The sequence below is a fragment of the Chenopodium quinoa genome, unplaced genomic scaffold, assembly GCF_001683475.1.
Source record: "Chenopodium quinoa cultivar QQ74 unplaced genomic scaffold, ASM168347v1, whole genome shotgun sequence".
NCBI classification, from domain to species: domain Eukaryota; kingdom Viridiplantae; phylum Streptophyta; class Magnoliopsida; order Caryophyllales; family Amaranthaceae; genus Chenopodium; species Chenopodium quinoa.
The window spans coordinates 6,204,826-6,227,844 of NW_018742914.1; the positions used below are offsets into that span (position 1 = coordinate 6,204,826).

General features: G+C 35.8%; 2 protein-coding genes across 2 annotated transcripts; one reads left to right on the forward strand and one right to left on the reverse strand.

The window, feature by feature from the left end:
• Nucleotides 1-5,715: 5,715 nt before the first annotated feature.
• Nucleotides 5,716-8,734, forward strand: LOC110727782 (ammonium transporter 1 member 1-like). The gene is made up of 2 exons (XM_021907357.1): nt 5,716-6,817; nt 7,757-8,734. The coding sequence occupies exons 1-2, from the start codon at nt 5,889-5,891 to the stop codon at nt 8,325-8,327; spliced, it is 1,500 nt and encodes a 499-aa protein (XP_021763049.1). The 5' UTR covers nt 5,716-5,888; the 3' UTR covers nt 8,328-8,734.
• A 10,605-nt stretch (nt 8,735-19,339) lies between these two features.
• LOC110728040 (cystinosin homolog) lies at nt 19,340-22,163 on the reverse strand. Its single transcript, XM_021907653.1, has 8 exons — nt 21,775-22,163; nt 21,537-21,669; nt 20,716-20,805; nt 20,505-20,629; nt 20,347-20,389; nt 20,049-20,166; nt 19,887-19,936; nt 19,340-19,754 (listed from the first exon to the last, which is right to left on the reverse strand). The coding sequence occupies exons 1-8, from the start codon at nt 21,891-21,893 to the stop codon at nt 19,644-19,646; spliced, it is 789 nt and encodes a 262-aa protein (XP_021763345.1). The 5' UTR covers nt 21,894-22,163; the 3' UTR covers nt 19,340-19,643.
• Nucleotides 22,164-23,019: the final 856 nt, after the last annotated feature.

Consider the following 23,019-nt stretch of genomic DNA (forward strand, 5'->3'; position numbering starts at 1 on the left):
GTGATACTCCCTAGAGCTCGTTATGAATGGTTGAATTTGAGATTGCAAGATTTTAAATCTGTTAGTGAATATAACTCAGCTATGTTTAAAATAACTTCTAAATTGAAATTATGTGGAGAAAATATTACTGATGCAGAAATGCTTGAAAAGACATACTCCACTTTCCATGCTAATAATATTGTCCTACAGACACAATATAGAGAAAAAGGTTTTAAAAAATATTTTGAATTAATATCTTGTCTTCTTGTGGCTGAGCAAAATAACGAGCTATTAATGAAAAATCATGAGTCACGTCCTACTGGCTCTACTCCATTCCCTGACAACCCATAACGGCAAAGAAACTAAAAACAGAGACCATTCCAACAGTAGTGGTAGAGGTAGAGGTCGTGGTCATGGCCAATGGCGCGGCCGGGGTCGTGGACGTGGATATGGTAGAGGTCGTGGAGGTCATTTCACAAACTCACATTCCCACCAGAAGTGGGAACGTAAGGATGAAAAAGAGAAAAGTGATAACAATATATGTTACCGTTGTGGAGGAAAAGGTCATTGGTCTCGGGTTTGTAGAACTCCAAAGCATCTTATTGAACTTTACCAAGAATCATTGAAGAAAGGAAAGAAAGTTGAGGCAAACCTTGTTCTTGAAGATGGTGAAGGTGATTTTGATTTTGGCAATGCCAATCAATTTGATGTTGGTGATTTCCTTACTTCCCCGGAAGGGAATAATTTTGATTTTGGCAGTACAACTCATTTGATTTCTTCACTGCCCCAGAAGGGAATAATTAAAATTATATTGTTTTATGTTAGTTTTAAGTATTAGACTTATGTTTGCTTATTCTAGTGATTTTTTTAAGTTTATTTCTTTCGTTGTAATAAGGATTTTTGCTTTATAAATTTATGAACTATTTGAGTGTTTTTATTGATTTATTTGTTTTATCATCTTTATTTTTATGCTTAATATTTTGACATGTATTTTATTTCATGAAGAACATGGATATTACTCAAGTTCAATTTGCTATGAATGGTGAAGAATTATGTCTTGCTGACAGTGCAACTACACATACAATACTTAAAAATAAAAAATATTTCTCTCATTTGATGATGAAAAGGATTAATGTAAGTACCATATCGGGTAGTACAAATATCATTGAGGGCTCCGGAAGAGCCACTATAAAGTTGCCTTGGGGAACTGAAATTAAAATAATTGATGTTTTATACTCCCCATTGTCTCAAAGAAATTTATTAAGTTTTAAGGATATTCGCAACAGTGGTTATCATATTGAGACAATCAATGAAGAAAATAACGAATTCCTTCAAATCACAAATATAACTCAAGGCTCAAAACATGTTTTGGAGAAACTACCTACATTCTCTAGTGGTTTGTACTACACAAAAATCAATGCTATTGAAGCTCATGCTATAGTAAACCAGAAGTTTACTGATGATTTTGTTGTTTGGCATGACCGGTTAGGCCATCCCGCTTCAATAATGATGTGAAAAATAATTACGAATTCATGTGGACATTCTTTGAAGAGCCAGCAGATTCTTCATAATAATTTTTCATGTGCTGCTTGCTCGGAAGGCAAGTTGATTATTTGCCCATCACCAACTAAAATTAATTTTGAATCAATTAGTTTTCTGGAACGTATACAAGGAGATATTTGTGGGCCCATACATCCCCCATGTGGACCATTTAGATATTTTATGGTTTTAATTGATGCATCAACTAGATGGCCACATGTGTCTTTGTTATCAACTCGTAACCAGGCGTTTGCGAGATTACTTCCCCAATTGATTAAGTTACGAGCACATTTTCTAGATACTCCCATTAAGACTATTCGGCTTGACAATGCTGGTGAATTTACATCTCAAGCTTTAATGATTATTGCATGTCCATTGGGATAAATGTTGAACATCCTGTAGCACATGTTCATACACAAAACGGTCTAGCAGAGTCATTAATAAAACGTATTCAGTTAATTGCTAGACCATTGCTTATGAAATCCAATCTCCCAATCTCTGCTTGGGGACATGCTATATTACATGCAACAGCACTAATTCGCATTAGGCCAACAAGTTATCACAAGTTCTCCCCATTACAATTGGTTTATGGTCAGGAACCAAATATATCCATCTAAGAATTTTTGGATGTGCGGTTTATGTTCCAATAGCTCCACCACAACGCACTAAGATGGGTCCTCAAAGGAGGTTGGGGATATATGTTGGGTTTGAATCCCCGTCAATAATTAAATATCTTGAGCCTACAACAGGGGATTTATTTACGGCTCGTTTTGCAGATTGTCATTTTAACGAGTCACTTTTCCCAACATTAGGGGGAGAAAAGAGAGAGAGCTGGAAAATGAAATTAAATGGAATGAATTATCATTATCCTATCTTGATCCTCAAACTAAACAATGTGAACTGGAAGTTCAAAAGATAATTCATTTACAAAGTTTAGCGAATCAATTGCCAGACTCGTTTGCTGACCCAAAAAGAGTGACCAAGTCACATATTCCAGTTGTTAATGCTCCATTTAAAATAGATGTCCCGGAAGGACAAAATAAAATTGCTAATGAGTCTAAACCACGCCGCCAGAAACGTGGAAGACCAATAGGTTCCAAAGATAAGAATCCTCGGAAAAGAAAAGGATCATTGATTGATGATGGTCAAATTGAAGAAACAATTTCCGAAGGATCTCCATAAGAGACTTTAGACATGATACAAGAAGAAATTCAGGTACCTGGTAATGAAGAAATTTCAATAAATTATATCATGTCTGGAATTACATGGAACCGAAATCAAATCGACGTCGATGATGTTTTTGCATGCAATGTAGCATTAGATGTTATGGATAATAATGAGGATCATGAACCAAAATCCATTGAAGAATGTAGACAAAGAAATGATTGGCCAAAATGGAAAGAAGCAATTGAAGCAGAATTAAAATCTCTTGGAAAAAGAGAAGTATTTGGACCAGTAGTCCGTACACCTGAAGGTGTAAAGCCAGTGGGATATAAATGGGTCTTTGTGCGAAAGAGAAATGAAAAAGGTGAAGTTGTAAGATATAAGGCACGCTTAGTTGCACAAGGATTCTCACAAAGACCTGGTATTGGTTATGAGGAGACATATTCTCCTGTGGTGGATGCAACTACTTTTAGATTTTTGATTAGTCTGGCAATAAGAGAAGGACTTGACTTATGTTTGATGGATGTTGTCACAACTTATTTATATCGCCCACTGGATAATGACATTTACATGAAGCTCCCAGAAGGATTCAAGCTGCCGGAAGCAGCAAAATCTAGTTCTCGAGAACATTCTGTATTAAATTAAACAAATCTCTTTATGGATTGAAACAATCTGGGCGTATGTGGTATAACCGTCTAAGTGAGTATTTGTTGAAAGAAGGTTATAAGAATGATCCTATCAGCCCATGTATTTTTATAAAGAAATTTGGATCAAGATTTGTTATAATTGCAGTGTATGTTGATGATTTAAATATCATTGGAACTCCTGAAGAGATTTCAGTGACTGTCAATTATTTAAAGAAAGAGTTTGAAATGAAAGATCTAGGAAAGACAAAATTCTGCTTGGGGTTACAAATAGAGCACCTAGAGAATGGAATCCTTGTGCATCAATCAACATACATAGAAAAGGTTCTTAAAAGATTTTCTTTGGATACAGCACATCCATTGAGCAGCCCTATGGTTGTAAGATCACTTGAAGTAGAGAAAGATCCATTCCGACCTCGGGAAAATGATGAAGAAATTCTTGGTCCTGAAGTACCATATCTTAGTGCAATTGGAGCACTAATGTACCTTGCAAGTCATACACGACCTGATATATCATTTTCAGTTAATTTATTAGCAAGGTTTAGTTCATGTCCAACCCGAAGGCATTGGAATGGGATTAAACATTTACTTCGTTACCTTCAAGGTACGAAGGATATGGGTTTATTTTTCCCAAAGTTGTCCAAAGAAAATTTGATTGGTTTTGCAGATGCAGGTTATTTATCTGATCCTCATAATGGTCGGTCACAAACTGGATATGTGTTCACATATGGTGGTACTGCCATTTCTTGGCGTTCCATGAAACAAACCATTGCAGCTACTTCTTCCAATCATTCTGAGATTTTAGCAATTCACGAGGCTAGTCATGAATGTGTATGGTTAAGGTCGGTAGTTCAACATATAAAAGAAGTTTGTGGTTTATCATCTGGGAAAGAGGCACCAACAACTTTATATGAGGATAACGCTGCTTGTATTGCTCAACTTAAGGAAGGATACATCAAAGGCGACAGAACAAAGCACATCTTACCCAAATTTTTCTTCACTCATGATCTTCAGAAGAATGGAGATATAAATGTATTGCATATTCGTTCAAGTGAGAATTTAGCAGACTTATTTACTAAGGCTCTTCCGACAGCAACATTCAAAAAGTTAGCTTACGGCATTGGATTGCGTCGTCTTAAAGATCTCAAGTGATGTAGTCATGAGGGGGAGTTAATGCGCGCTGCACTCTTTTTTCCTTAACCATGGTTTTTTCCCACTCGGTTTTCCTGGTAAGGTTTTTAACGAGGCAGCATATTATGCGCATTGTAGTGTATTATTTTGTACGTGTTTTGTAGTAAATGTTAGTTATTATTTTATTCAATATATAGTCATCCAAGGGGGAGTGTTATGATAATATCTAAATATGGATGACTATTATCCCATGTACAATCTAGAATATTCTAGAGTTGGGTATTTGGTCTTATCCATTGATGGGACCCTAGGAAATGTACATTATATATATCCAGTACTACATGGAATATGAAATACAACGTAAAAAATCTTCCCTCATCTCTCTTTATTTTCTCTTCCATATTTAACAAGATTAGGATTATAATGATTTGTAATTATGTGTAGTATTAATAATGTGTTAATGATTTTTAAGTGAGGGTATGTGGGTCATTTTGATATAAAAAACTTATTAACTAAGGATTTTTTTTTAATGAATTCTTAGCATCCAAATACAGTAGTTGTTGCAAATAACATTTTAACGGAGGAATACAATTGAATCACACAAGCCATCCTTGCCTCCCGGTGTATTTCAATTTTTGTTAACAACCAAATTTCGGTAACTATGTCTATCACCCAACTTTTAAATCATTCATAATATGAATTTGAGACATTTAAATAAGCAATTATATAAAATTTCTATGAACCAAATTAAAAGAAAAAAAAAAAGCGGATATTAAAGTTGTGGTAGATGTATAATGTTGCTTAAGTTAATTAGAATTTAGTAATATTACATTGAACTCGATTACTTTATTCCTTGTCTTGGTTGGTTGGGTTTCAATTTTTATATGGTGTAAGATATAATTATAATTTTTAATAAAATTCTAACATAATTTTCAATGTAAGGAACGATATTAATTAGCCAAAGTTAATTTATGATTTTTTTTCTTTTTGATTAATTGTCATTAATAATGTTTAAAAATCAATATTCACAACATAAGATCAAATTACCCTTATATCAATTAACCATGATATTTTTTTAGACCCAAAATCATATAATTGATAGATTAATGTGACCTATACTAATTAGCCTATCATACATTAAAATTCATACTACAACGATAAGAGTATTCAAATGTACAAATTGCACTACGGTTACACCACATACCAATAATCAACACTCGCGTTCAAGTCATATACTCCGTAACATCTAAAAATAGTAATATATACTCCTAATAAAGATTTATGAACCAAAACATTTGATCTTGAGTTGGCAAGAATCCACACATTTACTTCATATATGATTCCACCAATCTCACCTATTTATAGTCCCTCCAACAACTCCCAGATCCTTGCGCCTCCTCTTCCTCCACCTCCTCCACCTCGGCTTTCGCAATGGCGACGCCACTCGGGTGCTCCACCACCATCCTAACCCCACTCCTCAACTCCTCCGGCGCAGCAGACTACATCTGCCAGCAACTCACCACCAACACCGCCTTAACAACCGATGCAACCACCGCAATCAACGCCGTTTACCTACTTTTCTCAGCCTACCTAGTCTTCTCCATGCAACTCGGCTTCGCCATGCTTTGCGCTGGCTCAGTCCGCGCTAAAAACACCATGAACATCCTCCTCACCAACGTCCTCGACGCCGCTACCGGTGCTCTTTTCTTCTACCTCTTCGGTTTCGCCTTCGCTTTCGGCTCCCCATCAAACCCTTTCATAGGAAGCCGCTTCTTTGCGCTAACGTCAATGCCAGATTTTCACCAATCCTATGATTACAACTACTTTCTTTTTCAGTACTGCTTCGCTATCGCTGCAGCCGGGATCACTTCCGGCTCGATAGCGGAGCGTACTCAGTTCGTATCCTACTTGGCCTACTCGAGCCTACTAACGGGGTTCGTGTACCCCGTTGTGGCGCATTGGTTTTGGTCTAATGACGGGTGGGGGAGCGCCTTCATAACGTCGGAGAAGCTCTTGTTTGGGACGGGGGTTATCGACTTTGCCGGGTCAGGAGTAGTGCACTTGGTGGGAGCCGTGGCCGGGTTTTGGGGGGCGTTTATTGAAGGTCCGAGGATTGGGAGGTTTGATCATAAAGGTAAAGGGGTGCCCCTTAAAGGACATAATGCTTCATTGGTTGTGTTAGGGACTTTTTTGTTGTGGTTCGGGTGGTACGGGTTTAACCCGGGTTCGTTTTTGACCATTGCAAAGGCGTACGGCGAAAGCGGGGCGGTGTATGGGCAGTGGAGTGCCGTGGGGAGGACTGCTGTTACTACTACTCTTGCGGGTGCAACGGCTGCCCTCACTACTTTGTTTGGAAAAAGGTAATTTTCAATTTTCTGAATTTTGAGGTGTTTTTATTTTGGACTTGTGTTTCGTGCATAAATAAAATTTACAATAATAAGGGAATTTCATGCCAAATTATTATGATATGAGCATATTTTGAATTATCATACCGAATATTCAATAATGATTAGGCAATCAACCTATATAAGGTAAACATATCATGCGTATTGCGGTATTGCACTTATATATCATTATATCCTAATTTGAGGCATGATATTCATGCATTTTGGCTGGAATATTTCAATTATTAGGCTGGACAACTAACTTGTATAGGTTTAAATGTTATAACTAATATTCACAATTTGAGGGAATTGTCTAAATTGTTTATAATGTACAATTGTACAAAGTACATGAAAAAAATATGGTTTAGTCATCAAACATTTATAAGTTATAACATTGTACTTCTATTTTATAAAGTCCAAGTAAGAAAGAAAATTGATTAAAAAAAGTGGGTGAATATAAGAAAAAAATACTGATATACTGTAAAGTAAGAGAAGATAGTGAGATTAATATTGTGAGTTTAGCTGTTTAGAAGAGTACGATAGGAGTTTGTCAAAAATAGAATAAAAATTCTATGTTAAGAGAATTATAAAAGGGATAGACAAAAACGGAATATGTTTAAGACATTTCAACACAAGTGTAATACGGTATAAATTTCTAAACAAATACAAGTAGTGACTTTGTTTTGGGACCATATTTCTTCATATAAATTAGTGTTTTCTCCGCCAAATTCCTAATTATTATTTGGTTGCTTTATATACATTTTCAATACACTATTTTAATCATTAATACGGAGTATATGTTAGCATGTACTTGTATTAATTACAAATTAAGCTGCTATAGTTTTTTTTTAAAACAAGATGCTATAGTTTGTACAAGCCACCACATTGCCCTATTATTGACTTATTATTGCACAGGATACTAGTAGGACATTGGAACGTAACCGACGTATGCAACGGCCTACTCGGAGGATTCACCGCCATAACAGGTGGATGTGCAGTGGTAGACCCATGGGCAGCCTGCATATGTGGGGTGGTTGCAGCCATAGTCCTAATAACATGCAACATCCTAGCAGAAAAATTCAACTACGACGATCCCTTAGAAGCCCTACAACTCCACGGAGGGTGTGGTACATGGGGCATAATCTTCACAGCCTTGTTTGCCAAGAAAGAGTACCTCCAAGAAGTGTATCCGGCGCGCCCTGCCACCTCCTACGGCCTCCTAATGGGCGGTGGGGGGCGGCTCTTGGCGGCCCATGTTGTACAAATCTTGACCATATGTGCATGGGTTAGTGTAACAATGGGAAGTCTGTTTTTTGTGTTGCATAAGTTGAGATTGTTGAGGATTACGTCGGAAGATGAGATGAATGGAATGGATCTTACAAGTCATGGTGGATTTGCTTATAATGAAGATTTTGATGAGAAGACTAAAAAATGGTCTTCTTATATGGGTGGTGATGATCCTCCTGGTGTACAATTCCAAGCTTGATGAATTATATGATCTTGGAAGAAATACTTTGATTTGATTTATCATGTCCAATGTTTTTATAGTTTTAATTTAGTTGGGTGGTCTTCGTAAAAAAAAAAGAAAAAAAAAAAATTGTTGGGTGATCATGAAAATTTATTTAATTAGGGGTTGGATTGAAACATATTACAATGGATTTCTTAGTATTTGATTTTAGTTTGTGTACGTTAAATGACATGTATAGGATGAAGCTCATTTTTTATAGTACAACATACTACCTTCAATTCATTATAATTGCAGTCATTTACGGAGTATATATATTACAATATGATTTGTTGTAGGAAATTTTGACTTTAACCACCATGAAAAAACCACTTATTAACTTTTACCACCTTCATTTAAAAAAAAAAAAAAAAAAAAAAAAAAAAAAAAAAAAAAAGAGGCTGTATTTTAGCACCAACAAAATTTCCAAAATTGGGTTTTACCACCAACTAACGGATTCCGTCTATGAATTTGTTAGTAGGGCCCACCTTTTTGACATTTCCTCTTCATCTCCCCCGATCTTCCATGACAATCAATCGGGAACAAAATCAACTTCACCTCGTTTGGTCGGAATTTTGTGTGGGGCTATAGAGGGGTCGGAATTTCGTGTGGGGCTATAATTAAAGGGGTCGAAATCACGTGGTGGCTAGGGAGGAGGTCGAAATTTGGTGGTGGCTAAGCTAGGGTTTTAGGAATAATATTCGGAATTCGATAGGTAAAAAAAGGGTCGGAACTCGATGTAGGTGCTAAGGAGAGATGACATCGGAATTCGGTGTAGGTGCTTGGAGAGCTAGGGTCGGAATTCGATGAGAGGGGTCAAAAAGGGAAGGGGATCGAAGTTTGAGGTCGAAAAAAGGAGGAGAAGGGGCAGGTGAGGTCGGTGGTCATAAAAAGGAAGGGGAAGGGGAGGAGGAGAGGCCACCGGAAACAAAGGAGAAGAGGGGTTGCTTGAAAGGTAGGGGAAGGGGTTTGCCGGAAACAGACCGGCTATGTGGGCACTTGAGAGCTAGAGTCGGTCCGGCGATGGGGGCTTCAGAAGGGTTGCCGGCGGCTGGCTTGGATGGTTTTGATTTTATTAATATTCTATTTTTATTTATTTTTCTTTTTTTTTACACCCAATAATATGGTGACATGTGTACATGGCATGCCCCATTAACAGATTTATGAATGGAATCCGTTACTTGGGGTGATTGGTGGTAAAAGTCAACTTTAATATTTTTTTATTATGTGGTGGTAAAATAAAACTTTTTGTTTTTGTATGAATGTGGTAAAAACCAATAAGTGGTTATTTGGAGGTGGTAAAAGAGTCAAAATTTCGTTAATTTCCTTTGTTGTATGACTAAAATAATAAAAACAACAAAAAAAACAAAAAACCACAACAATGTCAAACGAACCCTTAATCAACTCTTTTTTAAAACCTTTCGCCTATGTTTCTAATTCAAATAATCGAGATTAAACTTTGTTGATAAAATTATGGAATAAATTCAATATATAATTTGCAATTGATTTCGTAATTAATTGAAATATCTTAATTTTGATGATGCGAAGGTGTACAACAATCTTATAAAAGCTGCTGAGATATTAGGAGTTGAGAAGACGAGGGAGATGTGATATAGGAGAAATTTGAGTATAGCTTGAATTTACCGATTTACTCGAGCTAGTTCCAGAAAAACACAGAGAAAAGAGAGGAAATTGTAACGGAATAGAGGGAGAAAGGAGAGAGAGAGAAAGAGAGAGAGAGAGAGAGAGAGAGATTAGGAGAGGAATCAATGTATGTATTTCTTAATAAGAAAAATTACATTGTTTCATTGTATTTAGCTCTACTAACAACCAAGCTAAAACAGAATTAGGGAATCTTACAGCTAAGCAACAAATAAGACAAAATAACAAAACAACTTGGCTAACTGAATTTCCCGCCAAAACTGATCCTTGCCACATACTATTATTTTCAGCTGTAACATACTCTCCCCCTTCAAAAAGACTTGCCCTCAAGTCTCAGGTAGATCAAAGCCAGGAAATTGAGCCACAAAATCTGACTTAGCCATCCAAGAGGCATCATGCCTAGGACTGTCCTGCCATTGAACCAAAACTTGCTCTTCCTGCTTCCCAGACACAGTCACGACTCTAGAATCCAACACAGCAGCAGGAACCAAAGAAGCAGCAGCCAAAGGAGTGTCTGCTGAATCTGGAATGACAGCCACCTGAGGTAAAGCCCCTCGAAATGATTTAAGTTGAATGAAATACATTGTGTATTTTGGCAGAACTCGGAAGATGAATTCTATAAGCAGCTTTACCAATGACTTCCACCACCTTAAAGGGACCATAATATTTTGCAGCAAGCTTGCAATTGCTCCTATGCTGAACTGTATTTTGTCTGTAAGGCTGCAACTTTAACTACACCCAATCATTCAGCTGAAATGTTCTTTCAGACCTGTGCTTATCAGCTGCATTTTCATCCTGTGTTGAGCTTTAGACAGATTAGCCTTAAGTAGCCCAAGGATTTCCTCCCTTTTCATCATGCACATGTGTGGGAGTTTATAGGTACTACGCAACGGAAATAAACATGAATCATATTCAATCTAGTACCAATCCCAAGAATCACATGCACAACACACAAGACACATAATCATACCTTTGACGCGTGAATTCCACGAAGCTATTCGACAGGAAAATCAGGGAGAGAATAGAGCCCCAAGCGTTGCTCCTCTACTTAGTCCATGAGATTCGAACGAGCCGTCCACCAATACTAGATTGGTCGAGTGATTGAGGAGAACCGCGATCACCACCTTTACGGACAACCGACCACCGCACGAACCACCACCACCACGACACACCACCGGCGCCTAGGAGGAGGAGAGAGCCGTGAGAGAGAGGACTATGAGAGGGGTTGGGTTTCGTGTTTGCTAATTAGGGTTTGATCACACTGATCAGTTAATTGCTTCCTTGCTGCAAACCTAGGCACCTAGTCTATTTATAATCTCATTATAATTAGACTAGGGCACGAAGCCCAAAACTCCCTTGTCCACTCCATATGGCCGGTCACCTAGAGTGATGAGGCCCGTGATGGGCCTCGTCCTCTAATTCTCGATCTAGCCCCTTTGTGTGACCTTATAGGATCCGTCCAATTGGGCTTTGGGCTATTTTACTAGTCCAAAGATCGTTAGTACCTCTAGCTATGGCAAAACGACGACCCAAATGTACGAACTTAATTATCTCCATAATTTGATCCAATTATATATCTAGTAATTGCACACGATGAAGACATAACTCCTTCAACTTGTCCACCAACTCATTGCTTGATTCACCAGGGAGATAAGGCAGATGCAAAGGAGGGGGCTGACAATAAACAGCCTCATAAGGTGACATGCCAGCAGCTGAGTGATAATGAGTGTTGTACCACAACTCTGCCATAGGCAAATATTTGCTCCATTCCCTAGGCTGATCACTTGTCATGCATCTGAGATAAGACTCCAAACACCTATTAACAACCTCAGTTTGTCCATCAGTCTCAGGGTGATAGGCAGAAGACAACAAGAACTCAGTGCCTTGCAGAGAAAACAAACCCTTCCAGAATTGACTTAAAAATATTAAATCTCTGTCACTTACTATACTCCTTGGCCAACCATGCAATTTGAACACATAATCTAAATAAATCTGAGCCACCCCAACAGCAGTATAAGGGTGCTTAAGAGCCATGAAATGGGCATATTTGGATAATCTGTCCACAACAACAAAAATAACATTCTTGCCCATGGATAAAGGAAGTCCAGAAATAAAATCCATTGAGATATCTGTTCAAATTTTCTCAGGGATAGGCAAAGGTTGCAGCATTCCAGGCTTTGCAGAAGTGTCATATTTAGAAGCTTGACAAATGACACATTTTCTAACAAAATGACTAACATCTTTAGTCATACCCTTCCAATGAAAAATACCCTGTAACCTTTTTAAAGTTTGATCCCTGCCTGAGTGTCCTGCTTCTAGAGAAGCATGTTGCCAAGTGATGAGTTTTGCCCTGAGAATAGGGTCAGGACCCACCAAAATTCTCCCCTGCTTCCTAAGTAGTCCATCCTGCAGGCTGAAATTAGGTATGGCCTCACCATTTTGCAATTTTGCCAAAATTGCCTTAAAATTGTCATCCAAGGTATAGCTAGCTATGCTGTAACATCTGAACTAAGTCAGAATCAATCAAAGATTTAGCCAATAACAAAATATCAGAACCTGGTTTCCTAGAAAGGGCATCAGCCACCAAATTATGTTTTCCAGATTTGAACTGGATTTCATAATCAAATCCCATGAGTTTGGAGAGCCAAAATTGTTGAAAAGGGGTAGAAATCTTCTGTTGTAGAAGCCATTTCAAACTTTTTTGATCAGTTTTCACCACAAAATGTGCCCCAGTCAGGTATTGCTCCCATTTCTGCACAACAAACACCATAGCCAGCAATTCTTTCTCAAAAACTAAGAGCTTCTGCCACTTAGGACCTAAAGAGTTGCTAATGAAAGCAATAGGATGTCCCACTTGCATTAAGACAGCACCTATACCATTTTTGGAAGCAACTGTTTCAACAACAAACTGTTGTGAAAAATCTGGAATAGCTAGAACTGGTGCTGTAACCAATGCTGACTTAAGTTCCTCAAAAGCCTGTTGAGCAGTATCACACCATTCAAAAGCCCCTTTCTTCAAGAGATCAATTAAAGGTTTACTTATGCAGGCATAATTCTTCACAAATCTCCTGTAATAACCAGCAAGTCCCAAAAAACTTCTCAACTCCTTGACTGTAGCAGAACAAGGCCAAGAACTGATTGCATTAACCTTATTTGGATCAGTTTCCACCCCATCTTTTGATATGAAATGCCCCAAGTATTCCACCTTGTGAGTGACAAAGGAACACTTACTCAACTTAGCATAAAGAGAATGTTGTTGCATTAAAGAAAACACAGCAGCCAAATGAGCCCAATGCTCATCAAGACTTTTGCTGTAGATAAGGATGTCATCAAAGAAAACTAGCACACATTTTCTAAGTAGAGTCTTGAAAACTGAATTCATCCAGCTTTGGAAAGAGGAAGGTGCATTTGTCAAGCCAAATGGCATGACCAAAAACTCATAGTGACCAGAGTGAGTCTTAAAAGCTGTCTTGAATACATCATTAGGATGAATTCTGAGTTGGTGATAGCCAGCTCTGAGGTCAAGCTTGCTTAAGACACAGGCACCAGACAATTCATCCACCAGTTCCTCCAAAATAGGGATAGGGAACTTATTTTTGATAGTTCTCTTATTTAACTCCCTGTAATCCACACAAAGCCTCCAGGTACCATCCTTCTTTCCCACCAAAACAACAGGTGAAGCAAAAGGACTGGCACTATCTTGAATGATACCTCTTTCCAGCATTTCTTACACTAATTGCTCAATAATATCTTTCTTCTTCAAAGGGTATCTGTATGATCTGATGTTCACAGCACCACTACCAGGTTCTAAATTGATTCTATATCAAATATTCCCCTCTCATGAGGTAAATCAGTTGGCTCCTCAAACACTTAAGCAAACTATTTTCTCAAAGCATCCAAATCATCATAAGAACATGTGTCACCAGATACTTGAAATAAACAAGCAGGTTGCACTGGATCAATGACTTGCAATAAGCAGACCTGGGCTGCACCATCCGGCAATTTTGCTGGGGAACCAGCCTATACCACCTTTAATTTCTGGGATGGGATACCTCTGACTCTCTGAGTTCCACACAAGAATTATTGAAATTAAACTTCATAGTAAGCTGCCTGAAATTCCAAGAAATGGATCCCAGAGTGCTCAACAACTGTATACCCAGCACCATATCACAACTACCCAATGGAATCAACATGACATCAGTTACAAACTGACTATCTCCAATGGACCAGGTAAAGTTTCTACAAATAGATTGACATAAAAGATGATTTCCATCTGCCACTAAGATTTCCTGCCCCACAATAGACTCACTCGAACATCCAAGTTTCTCAGCCAAATGAATGTCAAGAAAATTATGTGTACTCCTGGAGTCAATCAAAAATATGTAAAGGTACACCATAAGCTACAACCTTAATTCTCATAGTGTTGTAGTTCTGACTACCAGTCAGGGCATTATAAGAGATGAAAGGGTCCAAGTCTGACACATCCTCTTGCTCCTCCAAATTAACTACAGCACTTTCAACCTCATCCAAACCAGGCACTTCAACAGTAAATAGCTGAGGTTCCTTGAATTGGCACTTATGGTTTCAGTCAAAGGGTGCATCACAGTAATAGCATAAGCCCTTTGCTATTTTCTCAGCCCTGACATCTGCAGGGACATATCTGGATTTAGAAAAAGGTGTTTTGGGAGTTTGTTTGAATTGAGCTGTGGGAGAGGGAAGTGGTTTAATGGGAGGTGTAGGCAGTAAAGGTTGTTTTGAGGTGTTGTATTGGAGTGTGTTTAGGTAAGGCTTAGAAGAGGAAGATTTCCAAGGCTTAGGGGTGTTAGCAGTAATGGATTCAACCTGCAACCTAGCATACTCAACAGCAGCCATAACAGTTTGGGGTTTAAAATCTCTAACAAAGGGCCTAACCCCAGGGTTTAGACCACCAACAAAACTTTCAAGCAGATATTTCTCAGGCAAAACAAAGCTATTCTGCAGCATAATAGCTTTCAAATTCTCAAATTCATCAATATATGCTTCAATACTACCAGTCTGTTGAAGTTTATTAAACTCCTCCACCACATTAACACCAAAATCATTCTTAAAACGACTATTCACATCAATAACAAAGTCATTCCAATCTACAGCAGATCGAGTAGCTAAATAACTAGAAATCCAATTTTCAGCTTTATCAATCATGTTAAGAGATGCTAGATCAACTTTTTGATCATCAGGAATCTTACAAAGAGTGAAATATTTGCAACATTTCTTAATCCAAACACGAGGATTAGAACCATCAAACTTAGGAAACTCGAGTTTAGGTATATACCCCAATTTAGGCTGATTGAATTGTTCCTCTGAGCGAGGTGATCGGGAATCTGTCATCAGCTCCTTCATGGACTGCAACATATGCAACAGATTCTCAAACTTTCGGTTCGAAGCCGCAGACAGATCCTCCATCCTCTGATTAGAAGCTAGAGCTTGAGCATCCAATAGTTTCTCCAACGCCTGCAGCTGAGCTTCCATCTTAGATACCCGAGTTGAGACTGTAGGTGCCAGAATAAAAACAGAGAGCAGCGTTTGCTCTTATACCACTGATATAGGAGAAATTTGAGTATAGATTGAATTTACCAATTTACTCGAGCTAGTTCCAGGAAAACAGAGAAAAGAGAGGAAGAAGAAGAAATTGTAACATAATAGAAGGAGAAAGGATAGATAGATAGATAGATAGATAGATAGATAGATAGATAGATAGAAAAAAAAAAAAATAGATAGAAAAAAAAAAAAAAAAAAAAAAAAAAAAAAAGATAGATAGATAGATAGATAGATAGATAGATAGATAGATAGATAGATAGATAGATAGATAGATAGATAGATAGAAAAATAGAAATAGATAGATAGATAGATAGATAGATAGATAGATAGATAGATAGATAGATAGATAGATAGATAGATAGATAGATAGATAGATAGATAGATAGATAGATAGATAGATAGATAGATAGATAGATAGATAGATAGATAGATAGATAGATAGATAGATAGATAGATAGATAGATAGATAGATAGATAGATAGATAGATAGATAGATAGATAGATAGATAGATAGATAGATAGATAGATAGATAGATAGATAGATAGATAGATAGATAGATAGATAGATAGATAGATAGATAGATAGATAGATAGATAGATAGATAGATAGATAGATAGATAGATAGATAGATAGATAGATAGATAGATAGATAGATAGATAGATAGATAGATAGATAGATAGATAGATAGATAGATAGATAGATAGATAGATAGATAGATAGATAGATAGATAGATAGATAGATAGATAGATAGATAGATAGATAGACAGAGATTAGGAGAGGATTCAATGTATTTCTTAATGAGAAAAATTACATTGTTTCATTGTATTTAGCTCTACTAACAACCAAGCTAAAACAGAATTAGGGAATCTTACAGCTAAGCAACAAATAAGACAAAATAACAAAACAACTTGGCTAAGTGAATTTCCCGCCAAAACTGATCCTTGCCACATACTATTATTTTCAGCTGTAACAAGATGTTCGAGGATGCAATAGCTAAAAAGGGGATGTTTGATGATAGTTTTAAGGAGTTGTGCTTGAAATATGCAAACCTCGAAACGAGCTTAAAAGAGTTGGATCGTGCTCGGGTAATATACGTGTATGGATCCATATTTACGAATCCGGAAACAAGACAGGTGCATGGCAAGTGAAATCCTTTTGTAATAGAGGTTGGGCGAAAAAAAATAAATGGGGCCATGTAGGAGAGATAGAGTGAAATACTGAAACCTATATACTTCGTATATACTACCTCCGTTTCTTATTATGTGCAACAAAGGGTATTATTTGTGAGATATAAAATACTCCTTTGTTGACATTATTTGTGAAACAGAGGAAGTAATAAAACTCAATGGGAAGACATAAGCTCGCCACGTGTCATACTGAATGTCATGTCGTTATAACCCCCAATTTAAGAGGATGTTTAAGGTGATTAATCACCACCATTATTCTCTTGATAAGTAACTCTCACGACCCTCCCATTTAAGAGTATGTATAACTGTATAAGGTGATTATTCACCTCCCTTAATGCTTGTGATTCTTCTTTTATGTTCTTTCATGTTTTTTATAAATATAGAAGAAACCTTTTTTTTTCTTGTCTAAACACATTCTCTATTGGACATGAGTTACTTGACTCAAACCTTCCACCTAAAAGTGTCTTTGTGTGGGAGTGGTGTGTTAACCTTAGGGTTCGTGCCAGCGAATACAATTAAGTACCTTGGTTGCGCCGGAAACTCGTTTTCAAGTCAGTGATTTGCATTACGACGTACCGATATTGTTTCATTTTGTTTGTGAGATTTTTTTTTTATCTTACTTAAATATTTTTATATTTTTTGTACAAGACTACTATTTTTTTTTTTATTATTATTTTTTTTTTTTTTACAATACTACACCTGTATTTACAACAAATGTAACTAATTAGATGAATAGGGGTAGGGGGGAATTCTAAATTAGCAAAATTGGCCTATCATGTAGAAGTTGTTGATAATAGGGGTTTTTGTTTTACACGGTAAGGTCAATGGGCACCCTTCTAATATCCTATTTTAGGTTAGGGGTGAGGATTGAACCCCGTCACTCAGGTTAAGATGTAGAGATTGACCATTCCTCAGTACCTCCACTCGTTGATCCTCATTGATTATAATATCATACTTTCCTTAATTTCGCCTTACTTTTCATAAAGGAAAAGAGTTATCAACTTGTTCGAGTATGCTTCTTTCTATTTAAAAAATTAATTCTTTTCAAAATCTTAATTCAATCATTCAACTCAGATTTTCAGATCCTAAAATTGTCGGTAATAATCTAAATTACATATATATACACGATTATATGTAATCTATTATATAATATTACTAAAGTAACAACTGCTGACATCATTACTTTTTTTAAAATGTACATGTGTCAGCTTCTCATTCATTTTTTTCCCGTCTAAACTTTTTTTTTCATGTTTTGTTTTAAAAATAACAAAATCTAAATACTGATTGCAAAGTTAGTTAATACATTACATTAAACTTTTTAGTTTTCAATACCTTTTAGAAAATCTTAAGGAACACAAATATCAACCTTTTATATGTATGATTACTCCAACTAATTACTAAGTTCGCCAAATTTTATTGTGGACATGGATTTTCTTTTGTTTATATTATTTTAATTTTTGCAATTTGGTTTATGTTAATAATATCGTATGTTATACAAAGATTTTACATATTTTAACTAATATGTCTTTAAAGTTTACACAATTATAAATTCTTTTATTATATCCGTGCATTGCACGGGAGTTAATCTAGTAATAATAATAAGAGTTTCCCCCCACCCCACCCCCCAAGCACCTCTGTAAAGATGTCCATGGGCCGTGCCGTGAAAAAAAAATCTGGAAATTTGGCATGGCACGGTCACGGCGGGTGACACGGTCGGCCCTTGGGTTGGCACGACAGGCGGCCCACCAGATAAGTATTTATTATTATTATTATTATTATTATTATTATTGTTATTATTATTGTTATTATTATTACTTCTATCAATAATAATAGTAATAATAATCATATAACTAATATATAAAGCTAAACTTTTAGTCAGGTCACGAAATAGCGACACTTGGCATTCCAACTTTTCGCCAAGTGTCGTGCCACCTTGGATAGATTTAAATAGACGATTTAAAAGTTAATTTAAAATTCTATTTGAATATAATTTTAGGATAAATATGTTAGTTTATTTGGAGTCTTATTTTCAATAAAATACCAATATTTTAGAGGTACAAATTAAATTATAATTTTGTTAAAAAAATTTCGATAGAATATAGCAAATCGTCATAAAAGCACATCAATTTCTAACTAATTTTGTATCATGATATATTTAAAAATTTGACATATAGATTAAAAAATTTCTTCAATAAACAACGGGACACAAAACTAGTAATAATAATAATAACAATAACAAAAAAATAAATTATATATCGATTTTTTTTTAATATACATATATATTTTTTAAAAAAAAAATCGGGTTGGCCCGCAGCGTAGCACATGCCGGACGTGCCGTGTCGTGGTGTGGGCCGGGGTGTGCCAAAACTTGACACGGCACGCCACTCGCCGGGAATCCGGCATGCCACGGCCCGGCACGAGCCCCCACCCCCCAGGCATGGCCCGTGATGGCACGATGCCCATCTTTAGTTTAGGGGCTGGATTGAAGCATATTATTGGTTTTTTTAATATTTATGATTTTAGTTGGTGTTTTTTTTTTCTTTTTTTTTTTGATAGGGTTTTAAATAATTAATAACATGTGTATAGGATGAATCTCATTATTTATAGACAACATACAATCTCATCATTTATTCAATTACAACCGCTTATATGGATTACAATTAGACCTCCGATCCAGCAGCTAATGTGTTTGTCTTAACACTCATAACACTTGAATTTATATCGCTAATCACGAATAAATCACTCATCTAATTTAATCTTCTCGTATATACACACAAAAGCTGCACTGTTTCTCTAATCTCTTAAAACAAAGGCCTGCTTTAGTTTGTTTGAATGCTGAAGTATACTTGATAAAATAATGACAATTAGCTTAGCTTGTTTCTGAACTTGGGGCTTGAATAGGGAGCTTCTCCTTCTTTTTACTTGCTGGATAGAGTACATAATGTTGAATGATGAATATAATGTCGAAGAAGATCGAAACCTGTGCAGTCACAAATCAGTTAGGTACAAAGAGTAGAAGATAAAATGCACACATATTCTAACAGAATACTTATGTGGGATGTAAATCAGGGTGTAGTGAAATTGAGAAGTAAAATAAAAGAAGTGATCATACCAAAGATAGTAGAGTTTTTCCTATATTTCCATAGAAATTGACCCATGATTCTGCAAGAAAAGATCATAATAAACGTTAATACGAATCCACAGAGATTTTAACAATCAGGACTAATGAGTAATGACAGTACATGGCGCGAAACCAAAACACTCAATGACTTACTCTGATCAATAGATTGCATAGCCATTTGACCATAATTTGTCACACCTCCCAGCAAATCAAGTAAAATATTTCCGATGCTGAAACCATCAGTGCTTTTTAGTCGAAAGTTCATGACAGCCTGCACATAATTGATTAGAATTTACATTAAACTTCAAAAAAACTGAAATTTGAATAGAATTATATTGATATTGTACAAGACAGAGTTTAACAATATCACAAGTCATTAGTAAGTTGATAAACCAACAAAGGATTAACGCGACTTCATGATTAATAGCAAAAGAAGTACATAAATACTGACCTGTGGCACATATTTGATGACTGTCATAGTAACCTGAATAGTACTGCAAATAATAGAATGTGTACATGTTATAACACCATTAAAGGAAAATAAACAAATGTACATGTTGAAAAAATAAAGTTATAAACAAATGAGAGCATAGTAGCTTGTCATCTTACTTGAAAACATTGATTAACCAGAGCCATGAATGTCTGTGAATGCCTACAAATACACAAACCGCGGCAGAAAACCATATGATGCAGACAATCCCAATTGCAATTTTAGAAAATCTCTGATTTTTCCTCTGCATGTAAACCAAATGTTATACCATCAGTAATTTGATTTAAGGGGTAAAAATCAAATATTACAGTTAATTTTTCTGTCATTTACCTCATAGATGAAAATCTGAAAGAGGGTAAATGCAGTCAAGAGGACTGCATGTGAAGAGAATGCAACATCATTTGCAGCAACTGGTATCATCTGTATACAATATTAACAAAGGTTAACATTATTACATAAGATGGGTGTATACATTAAGACCGCGACAAAAGTCAACTCTTATCAATTCCATATTAGGTCCCCTCATGAGTGTCATGACCTAACTCGTCAAGGTCATCAATATAATCCATGTTGATATACTACCTCCGTTACATATTATTTACAACGATTAGACATTATTCCTCTCTACTTTATGTCAAATCGTTGCAAATAATATGTAACAGAAGTAGTAATTCGTTACAGCTTACAGAATGTCACTTAGCTTGTACACCCGTCTTACACAAGAATGCAACTACCTAGAACCTATAAAAATGGCATATCTGATCTAAAATTACAAGTCTATGACTAAATTTACTCTCCACTTGTAAGAAGAATTCTAAAACAGGGCTAAAAGTGAGTGGCCTAAAATGACTTGGAAGACAGTGAAAATTAAAGATAGTGACGACAAAAAAACGGACTGACTAATCTTTTGTAGAACTATGGCTATTTTGAATTTATATTTACCATATATGTAATAAAATAGGATATTATTTTAAGGTCAGATAAATTTATTTACAATAAGTTGTATTAATACGACATAACTACATAGATCTAGGAGTCTTTATGTTTATTGTGTAGCTAGAGTTACGAGTATTGGTTCAGGATCATACAATAAACCCCGCGAACAAAAAAAATTACAGGAGAAAGGAATAAAAAGGAACACGAATACAAACCTCGTTAGACCCATACTTGTGACGATATTGAGCCTGAACAGCCGTGCTAAAGAAGAGTACCGCATTGTATATCAAATACGATGAGTGTTTTGTCAAATTCAATAGCACAAAGTCGAAATTTAGTCCCACCACACTGTCAAATTAACATTCATATAAAAACTTTTAGAGACGAGAGAATATTGTTAGTTAAAGCTTGAATGTAACATACAAATAAAGATCTTGAAAATAAAAAACAAACCTTTTTCGTCGAAAATTCAAGATAACTTGAGGATAAAAACTAATAGACCAAGCAACAAATGCAACCCATCCTAGAACTTCATACAAAACTTTAAGTTGCAAAGAGTGCCACTCTCCCATCTTTTCTTCTTTTCAAAGAAGGTAAGGTTCTTTGGTTATTATTATGTTGAATAGAATAGAATTGAATTTATATTTATATGTAAAAAAAATTGAGGTGACAATAAATGCGAGGTCATAAAAAAACAAGAAATAGGGGGTGTTGGAAAAAAGGTTTCAATGAGGGCAATGTTTATTTATATAAAGATAGATGCTGTTTGTTACCATTATGATCCGTGATTATAACAGAAATATGTTATGCACTCAGACGGTAATATGGGCATATGCAAGTATGCAACCGTCATAAGTTAAGATATTTATTTCACAATTGGTTGATCTCACAAAGTTAGTTATTCACACGAGTCATTGAGCTAGTTTGTAAATTCTTTAAAATTTCTTTAAAATTTCATATTGAAGGAATATTATTTTTTATCATAAAAGTTTAATCTATGGAAGATTATGTCAATATATTCTGTATTAACTTATCGCAAATGTGCAATTACATACAACCCCAAAATAAATAAATAAATTAATTAAATTAAAATTAAAATTAATTTGTTAATTAAACATCATGAAGAGAAAAGTTTCGCTACCCGCTAAGGCCGCTATGTGGTATAATTTTTACATAATACAGAGTCTATCGTATGGATTTTTTGTGGAATAACATTTTTATAAACCTATCAAGATTCGTTTAATTATAAATTGAATTTTTACATAATTAAATTTAAGTAAAGTTTGATGTCAATTACCCATCAATTTCTTATACTACTAAAGCCAATTTGGATAGGATCAAACTTTGCCATCATTTGATGCCCGTATCGGTACTAAACTGGCCTACCCGGTATGTGATTGGCCATATTTTAGAAAAAGTTGGTCATAAACAGATAAACAAGTGGAAAAACTTGTTCAAACTTTTAACAAATTTTGGCAGATGCACTTTAACTTGTTTGATTAGTCAAGTCAACGAAGTCAATCACATAATGCGTATCACAGTACAAGTTACAGGACATCAGCATGTTCGATTGTTCAGCTAGCAAAACATTGGGTCCATAATCTTTTGTAATAATTCATAAAATCATATTACGGGGATAGAACGGTGTGACAACTAATTCTAGATCGAGGGTATCAACACATGAATCAAGGGCGAAAT